The sequence below is a fragment of the Pezoporus flaviventris genome, unplaced genomic scaffold (genome assembly GCF_033815535.1).
Source record: "Pezoporus flaviventris isolate CSIRO_AGI_PZ_B2104156 unplaced genomic scaffold, CSIRO_AGI_Pfla_v1 ptg000213l, whole genome shotgun sequence".
NCBI lineage: Eukaryota > Metazoa > Chordata > Aves > Psittaciformes > Psittacidae > Pezoporus > Pezoporus flaviventris.
In genome coordinates this window covers 2567530-2584741 of record NW_026892761.1, presented here as the reverse complement: position 1 = coordinate 2584741, position 17212 = coordinate 2567530, and the positions used below count along the sequence as shown (strand labels likewise).

Sequence of the window (17212 nt, the reverse complement as noted above, 5' to 3'; positions counted from 1 at the left end):
TTGTGTGGGAAGGAGAATTTAGCTTTTCCTTCTGAGCTCTTTGCTGTCTTCCCCCCCTTGTTGAACTGTCAATAGTTGACAGAATGCTTCAGTAATACTCAAATCTGTGTAACTGTAAGTGAAAAGCCTGGCCTTTTCAACCTCTTTACTCTCAGCTGACTGCCCCAGACAGAAGATGACAGCCTCTTTGATGGTCAGGGTCACCAGATGATCTCCTGGGAGCTTCTTGGAGCTCTTTCCTGTCTGGTGGGTACTATTCTTATAGAAGGTAACTGTGGAAACTTACCTTTTTAGGACATCTAGTTGCTGGCTAAACTGATAATTCTTGTTTGAAATAGAACATTCTATCATATAATCAAAAAGAGGAAGTTTTGTCAATTTATAGTTTAACTTCAGGGGAAAAGAAATAAGGTTTTTAAAATTAACTGTTTCATGGAATAAAGTTGTTCTTTTGTTTCTCAGAGCTCTGAGTATCTGATTTTAACATAATGCCCTACTGGGGAGGGAGTGTGATGGTGTCCTGAAATGTTACAGCAGCATCAAGTTGTAGATTGCTCCTGTCCTTCAGTATTAGATGGGCATGAGTGAGAGAACTATTCCTACCATCCATTAGCTTCTTATGGATTTCACAAGGCAGCATCTGGGTCCTCCAGGTTACCTGAAGTGCAAAAGAAGGTGTAAGGGTGCAGGAGTACATGAAACTGTATAAGTGGGGAATAATTCTGCATCTGAACTCCATGCAGACTTTTGGTACATAGCCCTTAAACACAACTGTGGAGACTGGAACACTGCCTCTTGAATTACTACTTTTGTTCCAGGCCTGGATACCCAACAGGGTTATAGGCTTGTTGCTGAGTACCTTTAAGGTGTTAGTTATCCTTGGGCTATGTGGAAGGACATATCTTGCCTTCAAAAGAAGGTAATATTAACGCAGCTCTTGGCAAAGAGGAGAGAAATTGAACTCTCCAACTCTTGGAGGAATTAATTTGTGAGTCTTTGCCAGGCAGCAGCTTTCATAGCAAACAGAATGGCATCACTGTGCCAGACTAGGTATTGTGCCTGGGTGTATGCTCTCACTGGCTTTATTTTGCCTCTAAATAACAAAAACAGTTTAAGCAGAGGTGCTAATCTGATAAGGGAAACCAAAACCAGCTCAGTGTTGGAATAGTGTTATTTCCTCCTAATATTTAGCTCAGTGTGGCTGGAATCTTGCCTGAGCATCACCAGGGCTCCAAGGCTTTGAATGTACCAGCTGTTTCTGGTGATTCTTTCATATAACACTTTTGAAAATTGTGACTTTTCCACATCTGGAAGGATGGAGCCTTTTTCTATGAGAAGATTTCCCCTCAGAAATGTGGTTTTGGCTAGAAGTATCTCAAGTGCTGCCTATCCCCAATAGAGGGCACTCCGAACATCGAGATAAGGGAACCCCCGGAGCAAGCCTTCGGCTGCTCCTTGTCCTCATAGCACACTGGAGATGTGAGTCTCTCCCTTCCCAGAACAGGGTCATCGCATGACCTCACAGCACTTAGGGTAGGTCTGGCACAAGCAGGCCAGGAGGAAGTTTGTCACAGCAACAAAATCTATTGCTTCTACTGTCTGAAGGAAGGAAAAATACCTCCAGAAGAGATAATTACTTGCAGCTTCACCTGATTAGAACTCAGGATGTCATGGTTGCAGTGGGTATCTGGAAGGAAACTTGCACATGAGCAAAAACAGTTCTCTCAGTGCTTCTACTCTTGGGTTTATAAAAGAGGATTTTGCTTCCAGGGCTCATTTTGCAAGAAAGGTGCATCTTCACCTTAGTACTTAATGGTTTTATTTCTTTTAATTCTCTTATCACTCCTCTCCCTAGCTCTTCTGAAAAGCACCACTCATGCCAAGCAATCTCAAATAGATCAGGCACGACAAAGAATTACAATGGTACTTGGAATGTACCAGCCAAAGAATGCCACAGATGGTGACAAGTGCTCAGTCTCTGCTTGATGCCTTGCATGCTGGGAGATGGAGCTAACAAAACTGCATTGTTTATTGTTTTATTAATTGCTGCAGCTCATTAATGCAACTTAATTACACTTATATTCCCCCTTTCCCTCAGCCCATTCCCTCCCCTCAAAATTATCCTGTCACAAGAAAACCCATCAGGATGGTGCCAGTCTTGTGCCTGGAATAAGAGCGGCTGCTTGGTGAAGAAGGCAGGTACAAAAATCTATGATCCATGAAGAACTAGGCCTCTTCCAGTGTCCTGCAGCAGGCTTCAGCTGTGTATATGGCTATGCCAGTGTTAATTTTATGTAGATGAGCAGACCCAGAGTACGTTACAGTTGCTCTGAGAATGGCTTGGCATGTTGAAATGGGGCGAAGCTCCATGCTGAGTAAAGATTTGGTGGTTGTACTAGTTTTTAGCTGTTCAGCATTATAGGAGTTAAGTCACTGAACACTGGAATCCAGGACAAATACCTACTGCTAAGGTGCTGACCATGTCTAAAGAATAGAGAATGAGGAAGAGAGTCCTGGGTGGGGCAGGGGAGAAGGGAAGAGTTCTCATCTATAACTTAAACCCCAAAAAGCCTAAAGAACTCAAATGTAAATAGCCCCCACCTAGTTCTAGCCAGGCAGGGAGAACATGAAGTTGTGTTAGGGGTTTTAGGCTCTTTTCAGAACAAGGGGAAGAAACTAACTACAGAACATATGAAATGTCCCAGGGTATTATGCAGTGCTTCCTCCTTTATGGATCCATGGCACAAGGAAGCAGCTCCAACTCCACCTGTATCTCTTGAGAGAGGCTCTTGGTGAACATGTTCTGCTAGAGGTCTTCAGGCCTGTGCTGTTTGTCAGCTGGTACCACCAGACTATGGTAGGAATGGTTCATCAGGGCACTTGGAGAATTAAGCCCCAACCTCATGGCCATTCTTCAATGTACATTCATTGCAGTTGGAAAGAAGACAAGGAAAACAAATGGAATGGAGTTCACCATCCTGCATTTCCTCTGCCAAAGATCCAGGCCACAGGGCATTGTTTCCTGCAGCACCTTTGGAGTGCAAGGTTTATCCATCCTCTGGATCCTCTTTACTTACGCAGGCCTGTAGGGAAGGGAAAAAAGTGAAGACAGGGAATCAGTATGGAGCAAGTACTAAGTTGATTACTTAAGGCCATAGAAATGGTGTCAAAATAATTAAGACACTTTTTTTCCTGTCTTGATTTTAAATATGATCGACTACAGATGAGGAGTAGGATTGAGAGCTCAGAAGTAATGTGGTTAAGTACTCTTCAAGTCTGGGAAGAATGCTACACCAGACCTGAATGTACTGCAGTTAGACTAAGGAATAGATAGGAGCTAAAGTGTTAGATATATGTACCCTCAGCATTCAGAGCTACCTAAAATTTGGTTAGGAATTTTAAAAGCTATGGTTTGTCTCTAGAATCAAGCAGCTGCTTGGAGTTGCAGTGATAATGCTTCTTGTGTAGGTGCAGCAGTATGAGCAGATCTACTTCTGTAGCCAGCAGTGAAGATGAGTGAATGTTTTCAGCTGAAACATCACCTCTTAAAGATGCAGCTTCAGGTTGGTCAAAAGAGTTTGCAAACTCATGTTGGTATTCAGCAAATTGTTTGTTTGGGCAAATGTCTACCTAGAAAGAAAATCAGAATCACTTTGTGTGTTTTCTCTCCTCAAACAGGCTGGATTTTTCCTATTCAGGTATAAATTTCCTTTGTAAAGTATTCTAATCATCAAAGTTCACAAGGAGTGGAGGAAAACTAATCCTAAAGGAGGTCCCCCTTTCTCTCCCCTAGTGTTTCAGACTGGATTTTGAATGTAAGAATGTTATTTGTCTGCCTGTTCTTTGGTCTATTGAAGAGCCTACTTTTAATCCATAACTAGATCCCTGTTGTATGGGGTGTATTCCTTTAATGCTGCCTATGGCTACCAGACTGCCCCACAACAGAATTGATCAGGGAGTATTAAAGTGAGCAATTGCCAACTGGAGCCTGAGATCATTGAATTAACCCACATCTCCTGTTGCTGCCCTGTCAATACTGAAGTCTACAGCTGATAAAAGTCACACCCTTTGTTACCATCTTGCCCTTTCCACTGGCAGATCTGAGGAACGGGAAGTTGGTGAAATCTGGCTATGCAACTAAATTCAAAGCTTTTAAGCCATTAATGTAGTATTTGAGGTGTTGGGTCCGAGTGTTACGGACTGGAGCCTCACAACTGTGCAGTTCACTGCTTGGCCTTATAGAGAGTCTTAAACAGCAGGAAGAGCTATTGCTCATCTCTACCTCTTAAATAAACAGAGACTACCTCCTGTCATCTGGCAGGTTCTTGATTTAGCACTAAATCACGTACAGAATCATGCTTTGGGGCTATTCTGCTTTATAATTGAGATTGCACAGGGCTTCTCTCTGAAACCAATCAGAGAATGATGTCAAAAGCCTGAATGGATGCAGGAGGCAGGAAGTGCTGACAAATGATCTTGATGTTCTGGGCCTTCTTCTATCTTGGCAAGTACCTGCTGGATACTGGGAGATAACAGCTTTAGTCAGACACTTCAAAGTTTTCTTGGTTAACCCTTCCACAGTTCTGAATACAAGAAAAGCTTCCTCCCCTCAAATGATGTAGAAACCTGTCGATTCTTCTAGTGCAGGTGAAGAAAAGCAACCCAAAGCTGATAGCCTGTCCTGTGTAGCCTAAGAGAGGCAGTGATGCAAGCAGTCAGGGCCTGAACTTGGGCTTTAGCTAAGGGAGGGGTAAGAGCTCAGCCTTTCCTTCCTGAGAACTCATTGGAAACATTCTCTTTTGGCCTCAGGAGAGTACTTTTGGCTTGCAAGATGTGATTTATTATCCTTTAGCCCGCGCTTTGACCCACAAACTCATGCAGTGAAGACTTTAACGTAGCTTCTATCAAGATTCCTAATGCATTATTAGTAAATGATTACTGCAGTGCCTTGGCTGGGCAGCAGCACTGAGATTAAGGTAATTCTATTACATGGTAAAACTTGCAGAGCAATTTTTTTTGCTGATAATTTCGAGTCTCTGTTATTTGACCTTGTGACTTAAATAGGAACTGTCACAACCAAACCCTCTGGAGTCAATGAAATGTAGAACAGAAGCAGTTGTGGAATTTACAATAGAAATAACAGTATGTATAAACACTGTTGTTGCTGTATGAGTGCTGGAGGTGCTAATGGTGATGAAGGACATCTAAATCATGCCGTTGCAACAACACTACAAACCTGTTGGTTGATTTTTGTTGTGGCTGGCTTTTAGCAAAGGAAAACCACCACCTGACTTTGTAATTCTTGAGGTTTTCCACCAGCTGGAGCCTTGCAACTGAAATCAAGGAGGTCAGTGGATTACCATGGTAAAACTGGGAGATAATAGGTACTTCCAGCCCACAATCCAGTTATCAGTAGGAGTTTGGGGACATGTTTTTCTCCTCCTGGTAGAAGTAGCACAGGTATTTTAAAACCTCTTTCAGTGCAGCAGATGGAAGCTGGAGGCCAGAAATGGGGTGTACATTTTGAATACTGAGTTTAGGAGCTGATAACCACTGAAGTAGGAACGCAGCAGTTTCCCTTTAGTATCTTTGAACTGCCACAGTATATTAAAAGTTCTCTCACTCATAGGTTGTGTGCTTGATCCAGAAGTTATGGAGAGTGGTCTTGGTCTTAAGCTGTGTTCATGGGTTTAGATCAGTGTCCTCTGTGAGGCTTTTAGATCTATGAACATCCATATTGTTGGAGAGACTAGGGAAAAATGTAAGCCAGGACAAGGGATAGGGCACATTGCAAGGAGAGGGAGGGCATGCTCTCATCAAGAAGGACAGATAAAACTGGAGTGATAGGATAATTCCATTAGGGAATGAAGGAAAGTGATCCTGTTGTTGTGGCAGCAAGGCAAGTGCGTCACTGGGAGAGCAGCTGACTGCACAGTGGGTGATGCCATCCTAAAATGAAAGTCAGTGATTGCAGTGAGCTCCAAGTTAGTAGCTGCAGAACAGATTTGGGTTTATTCATATTTCCCTCAACGAGAAGGAATTCAAACCACAAAGCCCAGATTCGTGAGCTAGAGCTCTTTGATAAATTGAAGCTTGACCTCAATGCCCCGCACTGCAAAACTCGGTGGCATTGTGCGTTCAAAATCCTCCTCTCGCTCCCATTCATACACGTGGAAGAAAGGCAAGAGCTGGGCTGAAATAAATACACCAAAGTTGCTCTTTGACTGCTGTGAGATTTATAGAGGGTCACCTTATCTGCTGCTCAGCAGCTGCTTTCACCTCCTGTTAGCCAGGAAGAAATATGACATTGTGCTGGCAGAGGCTGCCAGTAGATAAGTGATGGTCTGAAGAACAACACAATCACTCGTGTACTTTAGTGTCTTACAGTCTTACTGAGACCTTTGAAGTTTCATGTTGATAGTTTCTGTTCCTATTACAGCCTCTCCATAGAGAAATCTTCGTTCATTAAGTACCAGCTTCTTTCACACCAGAATGGGTCATTTTAAGGAAGCAGCAGCTCAAACCCCATGCTATATAAGTGTGATGGTTCTTCAGCATGCTGCTACATTACGTTAATAAATCAGGGAGCTGCTTCTAACTCCACAGCTTCTGCAGGCTATGGAAAATTCTATCCCACTGTGACAAAACGAGAGGGAAATAAATCTTTAGTCTCCTGTAGCATAATGCTATAGAACCCCCAAAGTTACAGGGAATTTAACTGCTTTGCAAAAGCTGTGCTCCTCTTGTGCTGCAGTGACAAACTGGGGAGTGAGTCCATTAGGTGTTAGAGGGACACATCTACAGATCTATTTGAGGACAGTTTTTCTTCCCTGAGCCCCACTTTTCTCCCATGTCCTTATATCCTTCTTTTTGGCAGGACTCTGGTAACATTATTGCCCCAAAACAACCTCCTTTAGCAGCTGCTTTAAAAATGCTTGCATGCTCAACCGCATTCTTGCAGGTAAAGAGTATCAACACAGCAGATTGAATACCGCTTTAGACAGGTAATGCTGACCTTTATGTTTGAGAATGTCCTAAAGAACCAGCTCTGAAGTGGACAGTGTGAAAGTGAGATCTTGTGTCTTCAGCAGGGGGAGGGATTATTGGAGGGCAAAAGGTGGAATTCAGCGCTGAATCTCTGCTGCAGACAATTCCCCTTTCGACTTCCTGATCTCACCTGAATTTGTAGGGAATTGTGCCCCACACATGGAACCCTCTGTTCTTGTGGGCAACCGAATTTAAACAAAAAGTATATCTGAGGCACCCTGCATACAGACCATCTAATGCTCTGTTTAATTCAGTTCACTGGTGTGTATCAGCTTTGTACCCCACATGTTCCCTGGAAGCACAGGCAGATACTGGGAGATCTTGTACTCAAGACAGTCAAAGTCTGTGGTGCTGCCATGAGATTACGGGAGGATGACAAAAAAGAGGGCAAGTGATCAAAATTGCATGGATGTATAGGTCTGAGTTCAGTTATGACTGTGCAGAGAGCTTAAATACAGCCTAAATAACTAGACGGTGCATAGATTTTACCCCAGTAAAGATCTTTTCTGTCTGCCAGACTCCGGTTTAACACTGAGACTGAAAATCACGTTCTGCTATTGCTATGGATTACTTTCAGCATCTACTGAGGCTGACTCTTCCTTCCTTACAGCTCCTTTACCTGCTCAGGCACCATTCACTGCTGAAAAGCCTCTCTTAGCTTTCTTCAAGGAAAAGGCATCTGGTAGTTTGTATGCAATAACATCCTATAGTTGTTCTCACTGCTTTCCTATCAAACACCACTGCCACAAGCCAAGTGCAGAAACACCAGCTTCACCCTGGCAACCTGGGGCTCAGCAGAGGCATTTTCACCCCTTCTGGTGTCCAATTGGTCATTCCTTCCATGCCTGAAAAGCCTGCTGGAGAAATCAACCTGCAAGGAGGAAAAACCCCAAGCCTGTAGCACCATTGAGCCATCAAACTAAGAGGCACGGAAGCACAGGAGGTGATACTTACAGGTATGTCTGCTTGAACAAAAGGTTGGTGGGTTTTTCATTGACATGGTAGAGAGGAAATGGATCAAATCCACCAATGAAATCAACTGAAAAAAAATCAGAACTCAAATAAACAAACAAACATGGCCAGAAAGTTGAAAGGAAACGAAAGGAGAAGTCGGTGCATGTCATGGTATAACACAAAAATCAGTGAGAGAACAGAGGAATGAGTGTACAGCTATGGATTGCCTGGGGGGAATCTCCGCCTTTGCAGACCTCTCTTCTGGGATGGGCAAGTGTGCCAAAGAGGAGCTTCAGCTAACATGAGACTTGAAGCAGAGCTAACAAAAGATTCCAGAGAAACCAGAGGGGCTCCCTCAGCCTCTCTGGGCATCACCACCATGCTGTGACTTCACATGAGAACCAGGCAAACAAAGCCCCTCAGTGATGGGCTGAAGGAAGGGAGCTGAGGAATGACTTGGGAGTGAATGCCAGGGAGAAGCTGGCAGCACAGCAACCCCTGTGAAGGTTCTACAGTGAAGTGGGAATTTGCTTGCCCCACTTGTCTTCCCTGCAATCCAGGCAACGGCAGTGTTGGAAAACTGCAAATCCCTCATTATCCTTAGCTCTGCTATTTTTCATGTCCTCTCTGCCAATTTCATTGGTTTTAATTGTACAGAAGTAGGAACAATGCTTCCCTTCTCCACTATTCACAGAAGAGCAATGTCACTAGAGGAGGAAAGGTTTAAATGACAATTCCCTTAGTAACCAGAGAAGAATTTCCCAAATCTCTTAGTTCCCTTGAAATTAGGCCAAGTCTATGTTACTGAGCTGGGCAACATAGCCAGGGCTACAGGGGTGTGAGGTGGTGTGGTTTGAGACTGACCTAGCAAAACCCTTTCAAATAGATCCAGCTTAGACCCCTTTTGGGTGCCAAGTTAGTGCATTTTGTTTGGGAGTGTGAAGGCCATCCCGTCCCAGTGCCATTTAAAAATAACTGGAGTCACATTAACTACATAAATGCCTGTTGGGGTTTCTTTCCTGCAGGTGGCACTGTGTTTTCAAATTCCAGCTGAAGAGTTTGGGTATTTTTCAGTGACCAAACAATAGAAAAAAATAATTACTATACATATAGAAAATGAAAAACCAAACCCAACCCTTGAAACATATTTAGAAGCCCAAGAACAGCATATTCTCCTAAATGCCTTCTTGATGGACAGCTGGATGCTGATGCTGTGATTTTGGGACAACTGGCAGTTAACCATAGAATCATAGAATAGTCAGGGTTGGAAAGGACCTTAAGATCCTCCAGTTCCAATCCCCCTGCCACGGGCAGGGACACCTCACACTAAGCCATAGCTCCCAAGGCTCTCTCCAACCTGGCCTTGAACAACACCAGGGATGGAGCATTCACAGCTTCCCTGGGCAACCCATTCCAGTGCCTCACCACCCTCACAGTAAAGAACTTCTTCTTAATGGGGGAAATCTATACAGCTTTTAAGCTAACTGGGGGGATAATTCCCCAGTAGTTCCAGTGAGACTTGTCACCTTTTCTCAGCCACTTTGAAAACATTTGAGTATTTTAAAACCAAGAGAGTGTCCAGTTATAAAACCCCAGTTATTAACTATGTATTAACTGTATTACCTCTGTTGTGGGATGTCTGAATGAGGGAACCTTAAAGAACTGCCGTTTTCAGTAACGGGCTAATACCTTAAACAAACGAAACTCCTGTCATCTGAGCACTCAACTACGGAAGCACTCAAAATCCAAGTCACTTCCAAAAGATCTTAACTGGGGTTCATTGCTGCAATATATTACAGTGCATTAGCACACCTAACGAATTCTTGCCCGCAGTTCAGCATGAAGAGATCCCGATTGCTGTGTTTTCTTATGAGAATCACGTTAGCCTGAGCTTCCTGATGAATGTGTCTCAGCACTTAGAATTCCTGCCTGCTGCACAGCAAAGTGATGTTTAAAGGAAACCACAAATGGAAGAGAAAATTAAAACCCAGCTCAAATTTATTCGGGTCACTGGAAGGATCCACCACTGTGAGTGTGAAATATTGATGCTTTGTCATTGTTAATTATTCAAGCTGGCATTTTAACTCCAAGCTAGGAAGCTGGGAGGGAAAAGGAATTTGTTAGTGGGGGGAAGAAATAAGCATCCTGAAAGGAACAGCTTCTGTGTTTCTAGATACTGCTTCCTTCCATGAGGCTGCCTCTCCTAACAGAGCCCTACTGGAAGAATGAGCTCTGTCATGTTATTGCTATTCAAGAGGGGCTCAGAACTCTTTGAGCTAATATATGTTAGCTAATAGAACAGCTATAGAGCTATTTAAAAAATACTACTTGCAATGTAACACCTTTGCTAAGTGCACTGCCAAGCTCTAAAGAAATGATACATAGAGCCAGCAGAATGAATTCAGGAAGAGAAAAACCTGAGGACCAGTCAGATAAGCAATGCAGCTCATCTCGCCCCTCTGAAATCAACATTTCTTCACATACTTTCAGACATTCAGCCCAAAGCTCTTGTTTTTCAGCTAACATCCATGCCAGCTGCTCTTTAAAACACCAAAGCTGTTTGCACAAACTTAATGAATGTCTTCAAGAAGTTATACTTGGATTGAAAGCCTTTGGATCAGATCCTTACCTGGGGTAAACTGGCCTAGACCCACCACATTGCTAAAGAAAACCAGACTTCATGTTTGTTTGAACCCTATGCATCCATTCTTTTGTTTCTGAAATTATTGGTCTCAAAGGGAGTTTTAGAAGGGCAAGGGAATCCAGGACCAGGTTATGGATGTCTGCATAGACCCAAGTGATTCCTCTCTTTGCTCTTCTCTGACACGTCATAGTGAATGTGAGACACTTAAGAGGTGCGTACACCCAGCCCAGCGGAGTCAGCTCCTTCCTCCTCCTTCTAATTCAAATACAGGACTTCCTCTGCTTTGAAATTAAGTGGTCAGCTTGGTCCTTGGCAAGAAATCTCATGCTCTGCTTCATCTGCAGCTTGTGGCATATGATACTCAGCAGGTGCCTACTGAAGCTGTATTCTTTGTTGTAGGTACTCTTAATTTCAACAGTAATAGTGGCACTATTCTTAAACTATATAAGTTTGAGAACAGAAGCTGCCCAGTTTCTCTAAAGCTGAGCCTGAATAAGAAGCCAAAACTAAGCTTTTTTGGTGCTGAAAGTGGAGGACAATTGCAGCATCTAACCCATGACATGGAGAGAAAAAATCTCATGGTAAAACCAGTTAATCCTTGAAAGATAGGTAGTGCCATATCACGTAGATGCAGAGATGGAAAGAAGTCTGGTGGCAACTCAGTCCTCAGAGACAAACATCTGAGAGAGATAGAATTGAATAAAACCTTTGCCAAGGGATCTGGTGGGGAATACTTACAGCTGTCTTCTTCTTCTGTGAAAACACTAACAACGTAACAGGCGTAGACAAAGCCCACCAGCTGGAAAAGAGAGAGAAGAAATCATTTCAGTCTTTTGAGGCCAGTCAAAACCAACTGGGCAAGACTTCAACAGCCAATATTCGCCCTTAGCTTAGCAGCATTACTTTAATGGTGGAGCCAAGTCCTGTTTGCTCTAAGGCAGGTGTAGGCTTAAGGGAGGACACTGCTGGGAGCACACTGCATGCTGCAAGAGCCGCCCTCACCTTCAGAGGAGCAGCCTGTTGTGGCTGGAAGGATTGGCCAAGAATATGGGCTGGCTTTGCTGACACTGAAACTAAGTTTACTCTCTGTAAGAGGTGATGGGGATACAGGACAAAATCTTGTGTAACATGTTAGATAGATGCTTACGTACAGGACAGACACATACAGGGGTAGGTTTTATTAGCCAAGGTCCAGGGACAAGCACTCCTCAGCTCTGTATTCTTGCTACAAGGGGTATGCACGCTAAGATAGAAATGTGGTTAATCATAAAAATGGTGATGTATGGCAGCAGTGTTCAGAGACACTGAAGTCTGTAGTAACTTAGGCTTAGAAATCAAAACTTCATTGGAAAGAAATCCCAGTCTTACTCTAGGTTTCCAGTTTCTAAGGTTCTATTTTGGAGAATAAACACTTCTGCATGGACTAATCAAGCATTGGGCCTGCAAAGTAAATGGGCCAAAGCACAGTGAGAACCAGGCAAAACGATAGCAGTGGTCTTAAGTCATAGATTGCGTAGGTTAGCAGTACATTGCAACCTCCTGGGAAGCAGCTAGAAACAGGGTAGGAGCAGTAAAACAACAGGGTGCCTCTAATAACAGCCATGGTGTGGCCCTCATGTCAACCCCTTGCTCAGAGCAGTCTTTAGAGCAGAAAACTAGAGTGAACATTTAAAAAAAGCAATTTAAAGTAGCCTGCTGGGTCTGTCCTTAACTGGTAGTTTTGTAGAAGCTCTGAAGCATCCGAACTGCCTCATTCCATTTCAGTAGCAAGTTGTTACTCAGCCTGAATAGAGAAACAAACTTGTGGTACTATGGGAGTTAAGCATTCTAGATCCAGCAGGGATTTCTTTTGCTTCTCCTTCTTCCTGTTAATCAAATATCCTCTCCATCCTTCATTTCACATCTTTACATAGCACCCCACTTAGCGAGATCTCGGTTGACAGTAACTGCATTAGGGAAGTTATTGTGAGACTTAATTGTTTTCCACTGTGAGCTCAGTTCTTCTGAACAAGAGTTAGAATGTAACATGCAGTGACTCACTCCGAGGGAAGACAGAATGATGCATGGTGGGGCTTGAAAAGTAGAGTCCATTCATTTTTAGTATGACAGTAAAAATACATCACACCAGAAAGCAAAAGGCAGATAATGAGATTTGTGCTGGGGAGTTATAAAGGCATTTGTGAGTTCTCCAGCTCTCCCTGGCAACACACACCTTGTTGGGAGGAAATGAAATGGTTTCGTAGCATCACTAAACCTTGTATTTCCTTTACTGCTTTCTATAGTCATGTGGAAACCAAGCTGGCACTTGCCTTTCCTTTTGGGTGAGCCTCATGGAATCACATCCTCAGTGGAGGAGAGGTGGCTCTATGGGCCCACTCATTTCCCTGCTGTGCATTCATGAAACCAGGGCTGCTTCATGCTGAGTTCCTATGAGGTACAGCAGTCAGCATGTAAAGATAAGTCCTTCTGGGTGTGATGCCAACCAGAAGGCCACCTGCAATGGCCACTGAGTATAATCATAGAATGGTTTGGGTTGAAGGGACCTTAAAGCTCATCCAGTTCGAACCCTCTGCCAAGTGCAGGGACACCTTCCACTAGAGCAGCTTGCTCCAAGCCCCTGTTTCCAACCTGGCCTTGGGTAGAATCATTGCTCAGATTAAAAAAAAAAACAAGAAAACCCATCAGAACAATGAGAGCTTTCTCTTCTCTGCCATCGCTTGTGCCTGGCTGACAGAAATCCCGGGAAGAGTTCCCATTCCCTGCAGTTGTGGCAGGCTGGGAGGGTTGGGCAGATCTGGCCATGGTGCTGACACAGCCCCCGAGCCTGCTCCCCATTGCTTCTGTCTTGAAGATGTGCCCCGATTCCAAGGGAAATCCAGGAAGGTTTTCTCTTTGCCCAGGTTTTCCATCATGCCTCAGAGTAGGAACTTTGGCTTAACAGCCATGCAAAGTGTTAGCCCTAAATCCATTGACTGTTATTATACTCTATAACAGGCACCCAAAATGTTCTTTTTTATTTCTCTTTCTAATCCATTCCTTTTTCACATGTGCTTCATCAATACAAACTTGTTTATTTAATAGCACTTCTTATTCAAAGAAGTTTTGGTGCTCTTGTGACCTGGCCGGAATAGGAGAATTTCAGTGGCAAAGAGGGAGGAGGCGTACAACATAAACATGAATTGCATTGTTATAGGGGCTGACCTAAATCATAACTAAACCTACGACCTCAGGGATGAAATGAACTCCTGGCACTCCCCAGGTCTCATCTTCTGCATGAGTTATGAATAGAGCTGCAGAGGAGAAATGCTGCTCCTGTTGTCCACTCATTTTCACTGGAAGAGTTGCTAGAATGCGGGATGGGCAGGCTCCAAGAGGCACCAGCAGCTCCCTTCTGACTGCATCCTTGATGAAGATGTATCAAGCCCCCAACATCACCAGGTTTAGCAGTTATTAAGGTAGAACTGAAAGCTTCAGAGGCCAAGAATTTAGCAGTCACTTCACTCCTGCTCAAAGTGCCACTTGGTTGCTGATTTCTGTATGAAAGAAGGTTTTAAGCTCTGCTCTCCCAGGGAAATAGCAATAACTCTTAGATTTTGCAAAGCTCTGTAGGGGAGGTGGAAGAGGAGGGAAAACGTCAGTGATGTAAAATGACACTAAGCTATTGCTCTAATTCCCCAAAGAATGTTCTTGGGATTTAGCCTGTGCTGCTGTTTCTTTACTTGTTCTGCATGTTCAGTACCAGCTTCCTCCAGGCTGCAGAAGTATCCGATTTAGGGTTTTATTAGGAACACATGTTGTAGGCAGGTGTGTTCAGTCAGTCTCTCAGACAGCCTGGGAACACACATGAACAATAAAGGACAAAGCTGGGATGTCCCAAGCATTCTGCAGGCGAATAAACAGCAGGAAAGACAGGAAGAGACAAGTGTGCTCAAAGGGAATGAGGAAATAAGTCTATAAATCCCTGTGTCCCTCAGTCATCTGAAGTTAACTTCTTAATAGCGAGTTGAAAAGTGTTTATAGAGCAGCATCACTGAAGTGCTGGAGCCAGAAAGACTGAATTACAGCAGGATCTACAGAAAGGGACCAACTGGCTGCAAGCATGCATAGTACACGAAGGATGGGAAGGCAAAGCTTAGCAGGAGGTGCTGCTGCTCGTGTAAGATCTCAGTTTTAGTCTGCATCTGTCCTAGCGAAGATTCTGTGATCTTTCTCTCTGCCAGTGGTTTTTCCACCACAGAGAATATGTGCAGAGTCTCCTCCTTCAGGGCAGGTATATTCTAGGTTTCACTTCTACTCAGTGCTAATGAAGTGTGTGTGCTCTGATCACTGTGAGAGGGGGAAAATGAAGAGATCTCTGCTGCAAGAAAGCAAAAAGCCAGCTTATGAGAGAGCTCCTGTGACCAGATAGCTAAAAAGAGGCAATCAGAATCCTTTGATTCCTTGACCTTCTTTACTCTTCGGATGCAATTACCACCACTGAAAATCTAGCCTCTGCCAACAGCAAAGCATCACTTGCACATTGCTTCTCACATAACATCTGCTGTCAAGGCTTGTGCTGCCGCCTCCCTGGGAACCTTCCAACCTGTCAGTCTGACTGAAAACAGCAGACAGGCAGGCAATGAGTTCTCTCTGTTGGAAAGACATTTCCAATTTCCATCCCATTCAATAGAGCCTCAGGAAATGCCCAACCCTCCCCACTCCCAGAACTACCATATGGACAGCCCAGAGCTATGCCAGGTATTGCAGAGCTAGAAATCACTCCTCTCCCAGCTGGCTGGCAAGTCAGGGAGCTGCAGGATGAATCCTTGCTGGGCTAAAAACAAAGCAGATTTCTTCTCTTGACAGAGTAGCTGCTGTTGCATTTCCTAATTGGGTTGGGAGGATTAGTTTTACAGTGACATTTCTGTACCAGTATAGACTATAAGATGTTGTTACAATAAGCTTTTTCCTCCAACAATCTCTGTGCTAAAGCACGGAGAGAGATTTTCATCCTTGGCCCTGCAGCTACTTGTATCATGCACGGTGACTGATATGCCCAAGTTTGATCACATTCCAGATTAAAGGGTTGCTTTTGCCTGCAAGGAGTACAGACAAGCTCTGAGCAAAAGCAGACGGAGACCTTATGTATCTTCAAATATATGCCCAGGAGCAGGATACTACAGTCAGCAGGAGTCAGGATGACAGCCAATGCTGCGCTCACCATATGGGTTCAGGTTTGCTTTCCTTCTCCTCTGGCATGCAGGATGGAATTCAGTGAGCCTTACCCCAAGTACACAATATGGCACACTCCAGTTCCTCAAAAGCCTCAAGGAACTGGCATCCCAGAAAACAACCACAATGTCCACAGCTGGGCACTGCATAAAGAGCATGCATTTCACACTGCCATATCTGGAATAAAATAACACCCCCCCCACCACACACATACACCAACCAACGACCCCTAAAACCATGAGGCAAAGCAAACTAAAACTACATAAAGCACCATTTTGCCTGTCCCTTGCCCTTCTTAACAGGGAACTGACTATTCCAGTCTCAAATGCATGGCAGACAAGGAGGGAAGTAGGTCATGTCCCTTTCTGCATCCCTTGAGCCTTCAGGTTGGTGGTTGTGGTTTCTGTACTATCGATCTGGTGTCCCTGCCTGTCTGCAGCACAGCACCCGCCAGGCGCTCCGGGGAGGACAGCAGCCTGTAATGAAATCTGCCTTAACGTGGGATAAAGAGAACTGAAAGAGATACTGGCAGGGATCAAAGAGTTTGACCCTCAGAGACTAAAAAGGGAGAGAACTGGCTGACTTCTTCCCAGGCAAGGTCTGAGTGAGAAGGCAGGGAGGTTTGTCTGCTCCTTACCTCAGCAAAGCAGGGAGGAAAAGCTCTATTTCTCCCACTAACTCCTGCTGTTCTGAGCATTTCAGAGCCAGCAGGAGTTGCAGACCTGGGGTTTCAATATGTTTCCTGCAGGTAGAAATTGAGTTCACTCAGCACAGCTCAGCCCATCTGGCTTTCTTGCATACAAGTATTTTAGTCTTATTCCCTTGTTTTGGGATTCAAAAATCCACTTGGAACTTAAGTCTTAGAAGGAGAGAGAAAATATTTACCTAGATCCTGTTTTATCTTATAGCTCCCTCCTCTGTCTCCCCATCTGGCCCTTTGTGTTGTTTTGCAGATGCACAAAGAATATTGTCATGTGCCTTTGGGAAGAAGCAAAGGAGAAAACATTCCCAGAGATGCTTCTATATATCAGTGTGAGCACTTAGCTCAGGGCCGTGTGCTTTAGTTAGTAACCTGCCATAAAACAGAGGTTTGTTCTAAACAAACTCAGGACCATTTGCTGTCTGAACCGCTAGCCTAGGGCACAAGGGCTCTGCCATTGCGCTCAGGTAGTTCAGAAGAATGCTAACAGTGACATACTTCTGCACTTTCAAAGTCTTGACCTCTAGACAAGACAACAGGCTCTATTATTCTAGATAGAATCACAGTGGTTTGGGTTGGAAGAGACCTTAAAGCTCATCCAGCTCCAACCCCTGCCACGGACAGGGACCCCTTCCACTGGAGCAGCTTGCTCCAAG

General features: G+C 44.1%; 2 protein-coding genes across 5 annotated transcripts in view; one reads left to right on the top strand and one right to left on the bottom strand.

Annotated features, from left to right (window-relative positions):
* The window catches only part of ARFGAP1 (ADP ribosylation factor GTPase activating protein 1), a 282114-nt gene that overhangs the window by 202737 nt on the left and 62165 nt on the right, over positions 1–17212 (top strand). The gene's annotated exons all lie outside the window — the stretch shown is intronic.
* The window catches only part of NKAIN4 (sodium/potassium transporting ATPase interacting 4), a 47881-nt gene continuing 32691 nt past the window's right edge, over positions 2023–17212 (bottom strand). Inside the window, exons 5-8 of one of the 4 annotated variants that reach the window (XR_009741323.1) lie at positions 11384–11444; positions 8002–8086; positions 3543–3626; positions 2023–3083 (exon numbers count right to left, since the gene is read on the bottom strand). Coding sequence is in view for 2 of the 4 variants with exons in the window: in XM_061441710.1 (XP_061297694.1) it covers positions 3074–3083; positions 8002–8086; positions 11384–11444 (156 nt within the window). In the remaining 2 variants the exon portion in view is untranslated. Of the gene's footprint in view, positions 3084–3542; positions 3631–8001; positions 8087–11383; positions 11445–17212 lie in introns of all 4 variants that reach the window. The other 3 variants (XR_009741324.1, XM_061441710.1, XM_061441711.1) reach the window with 3 other exon arrangements.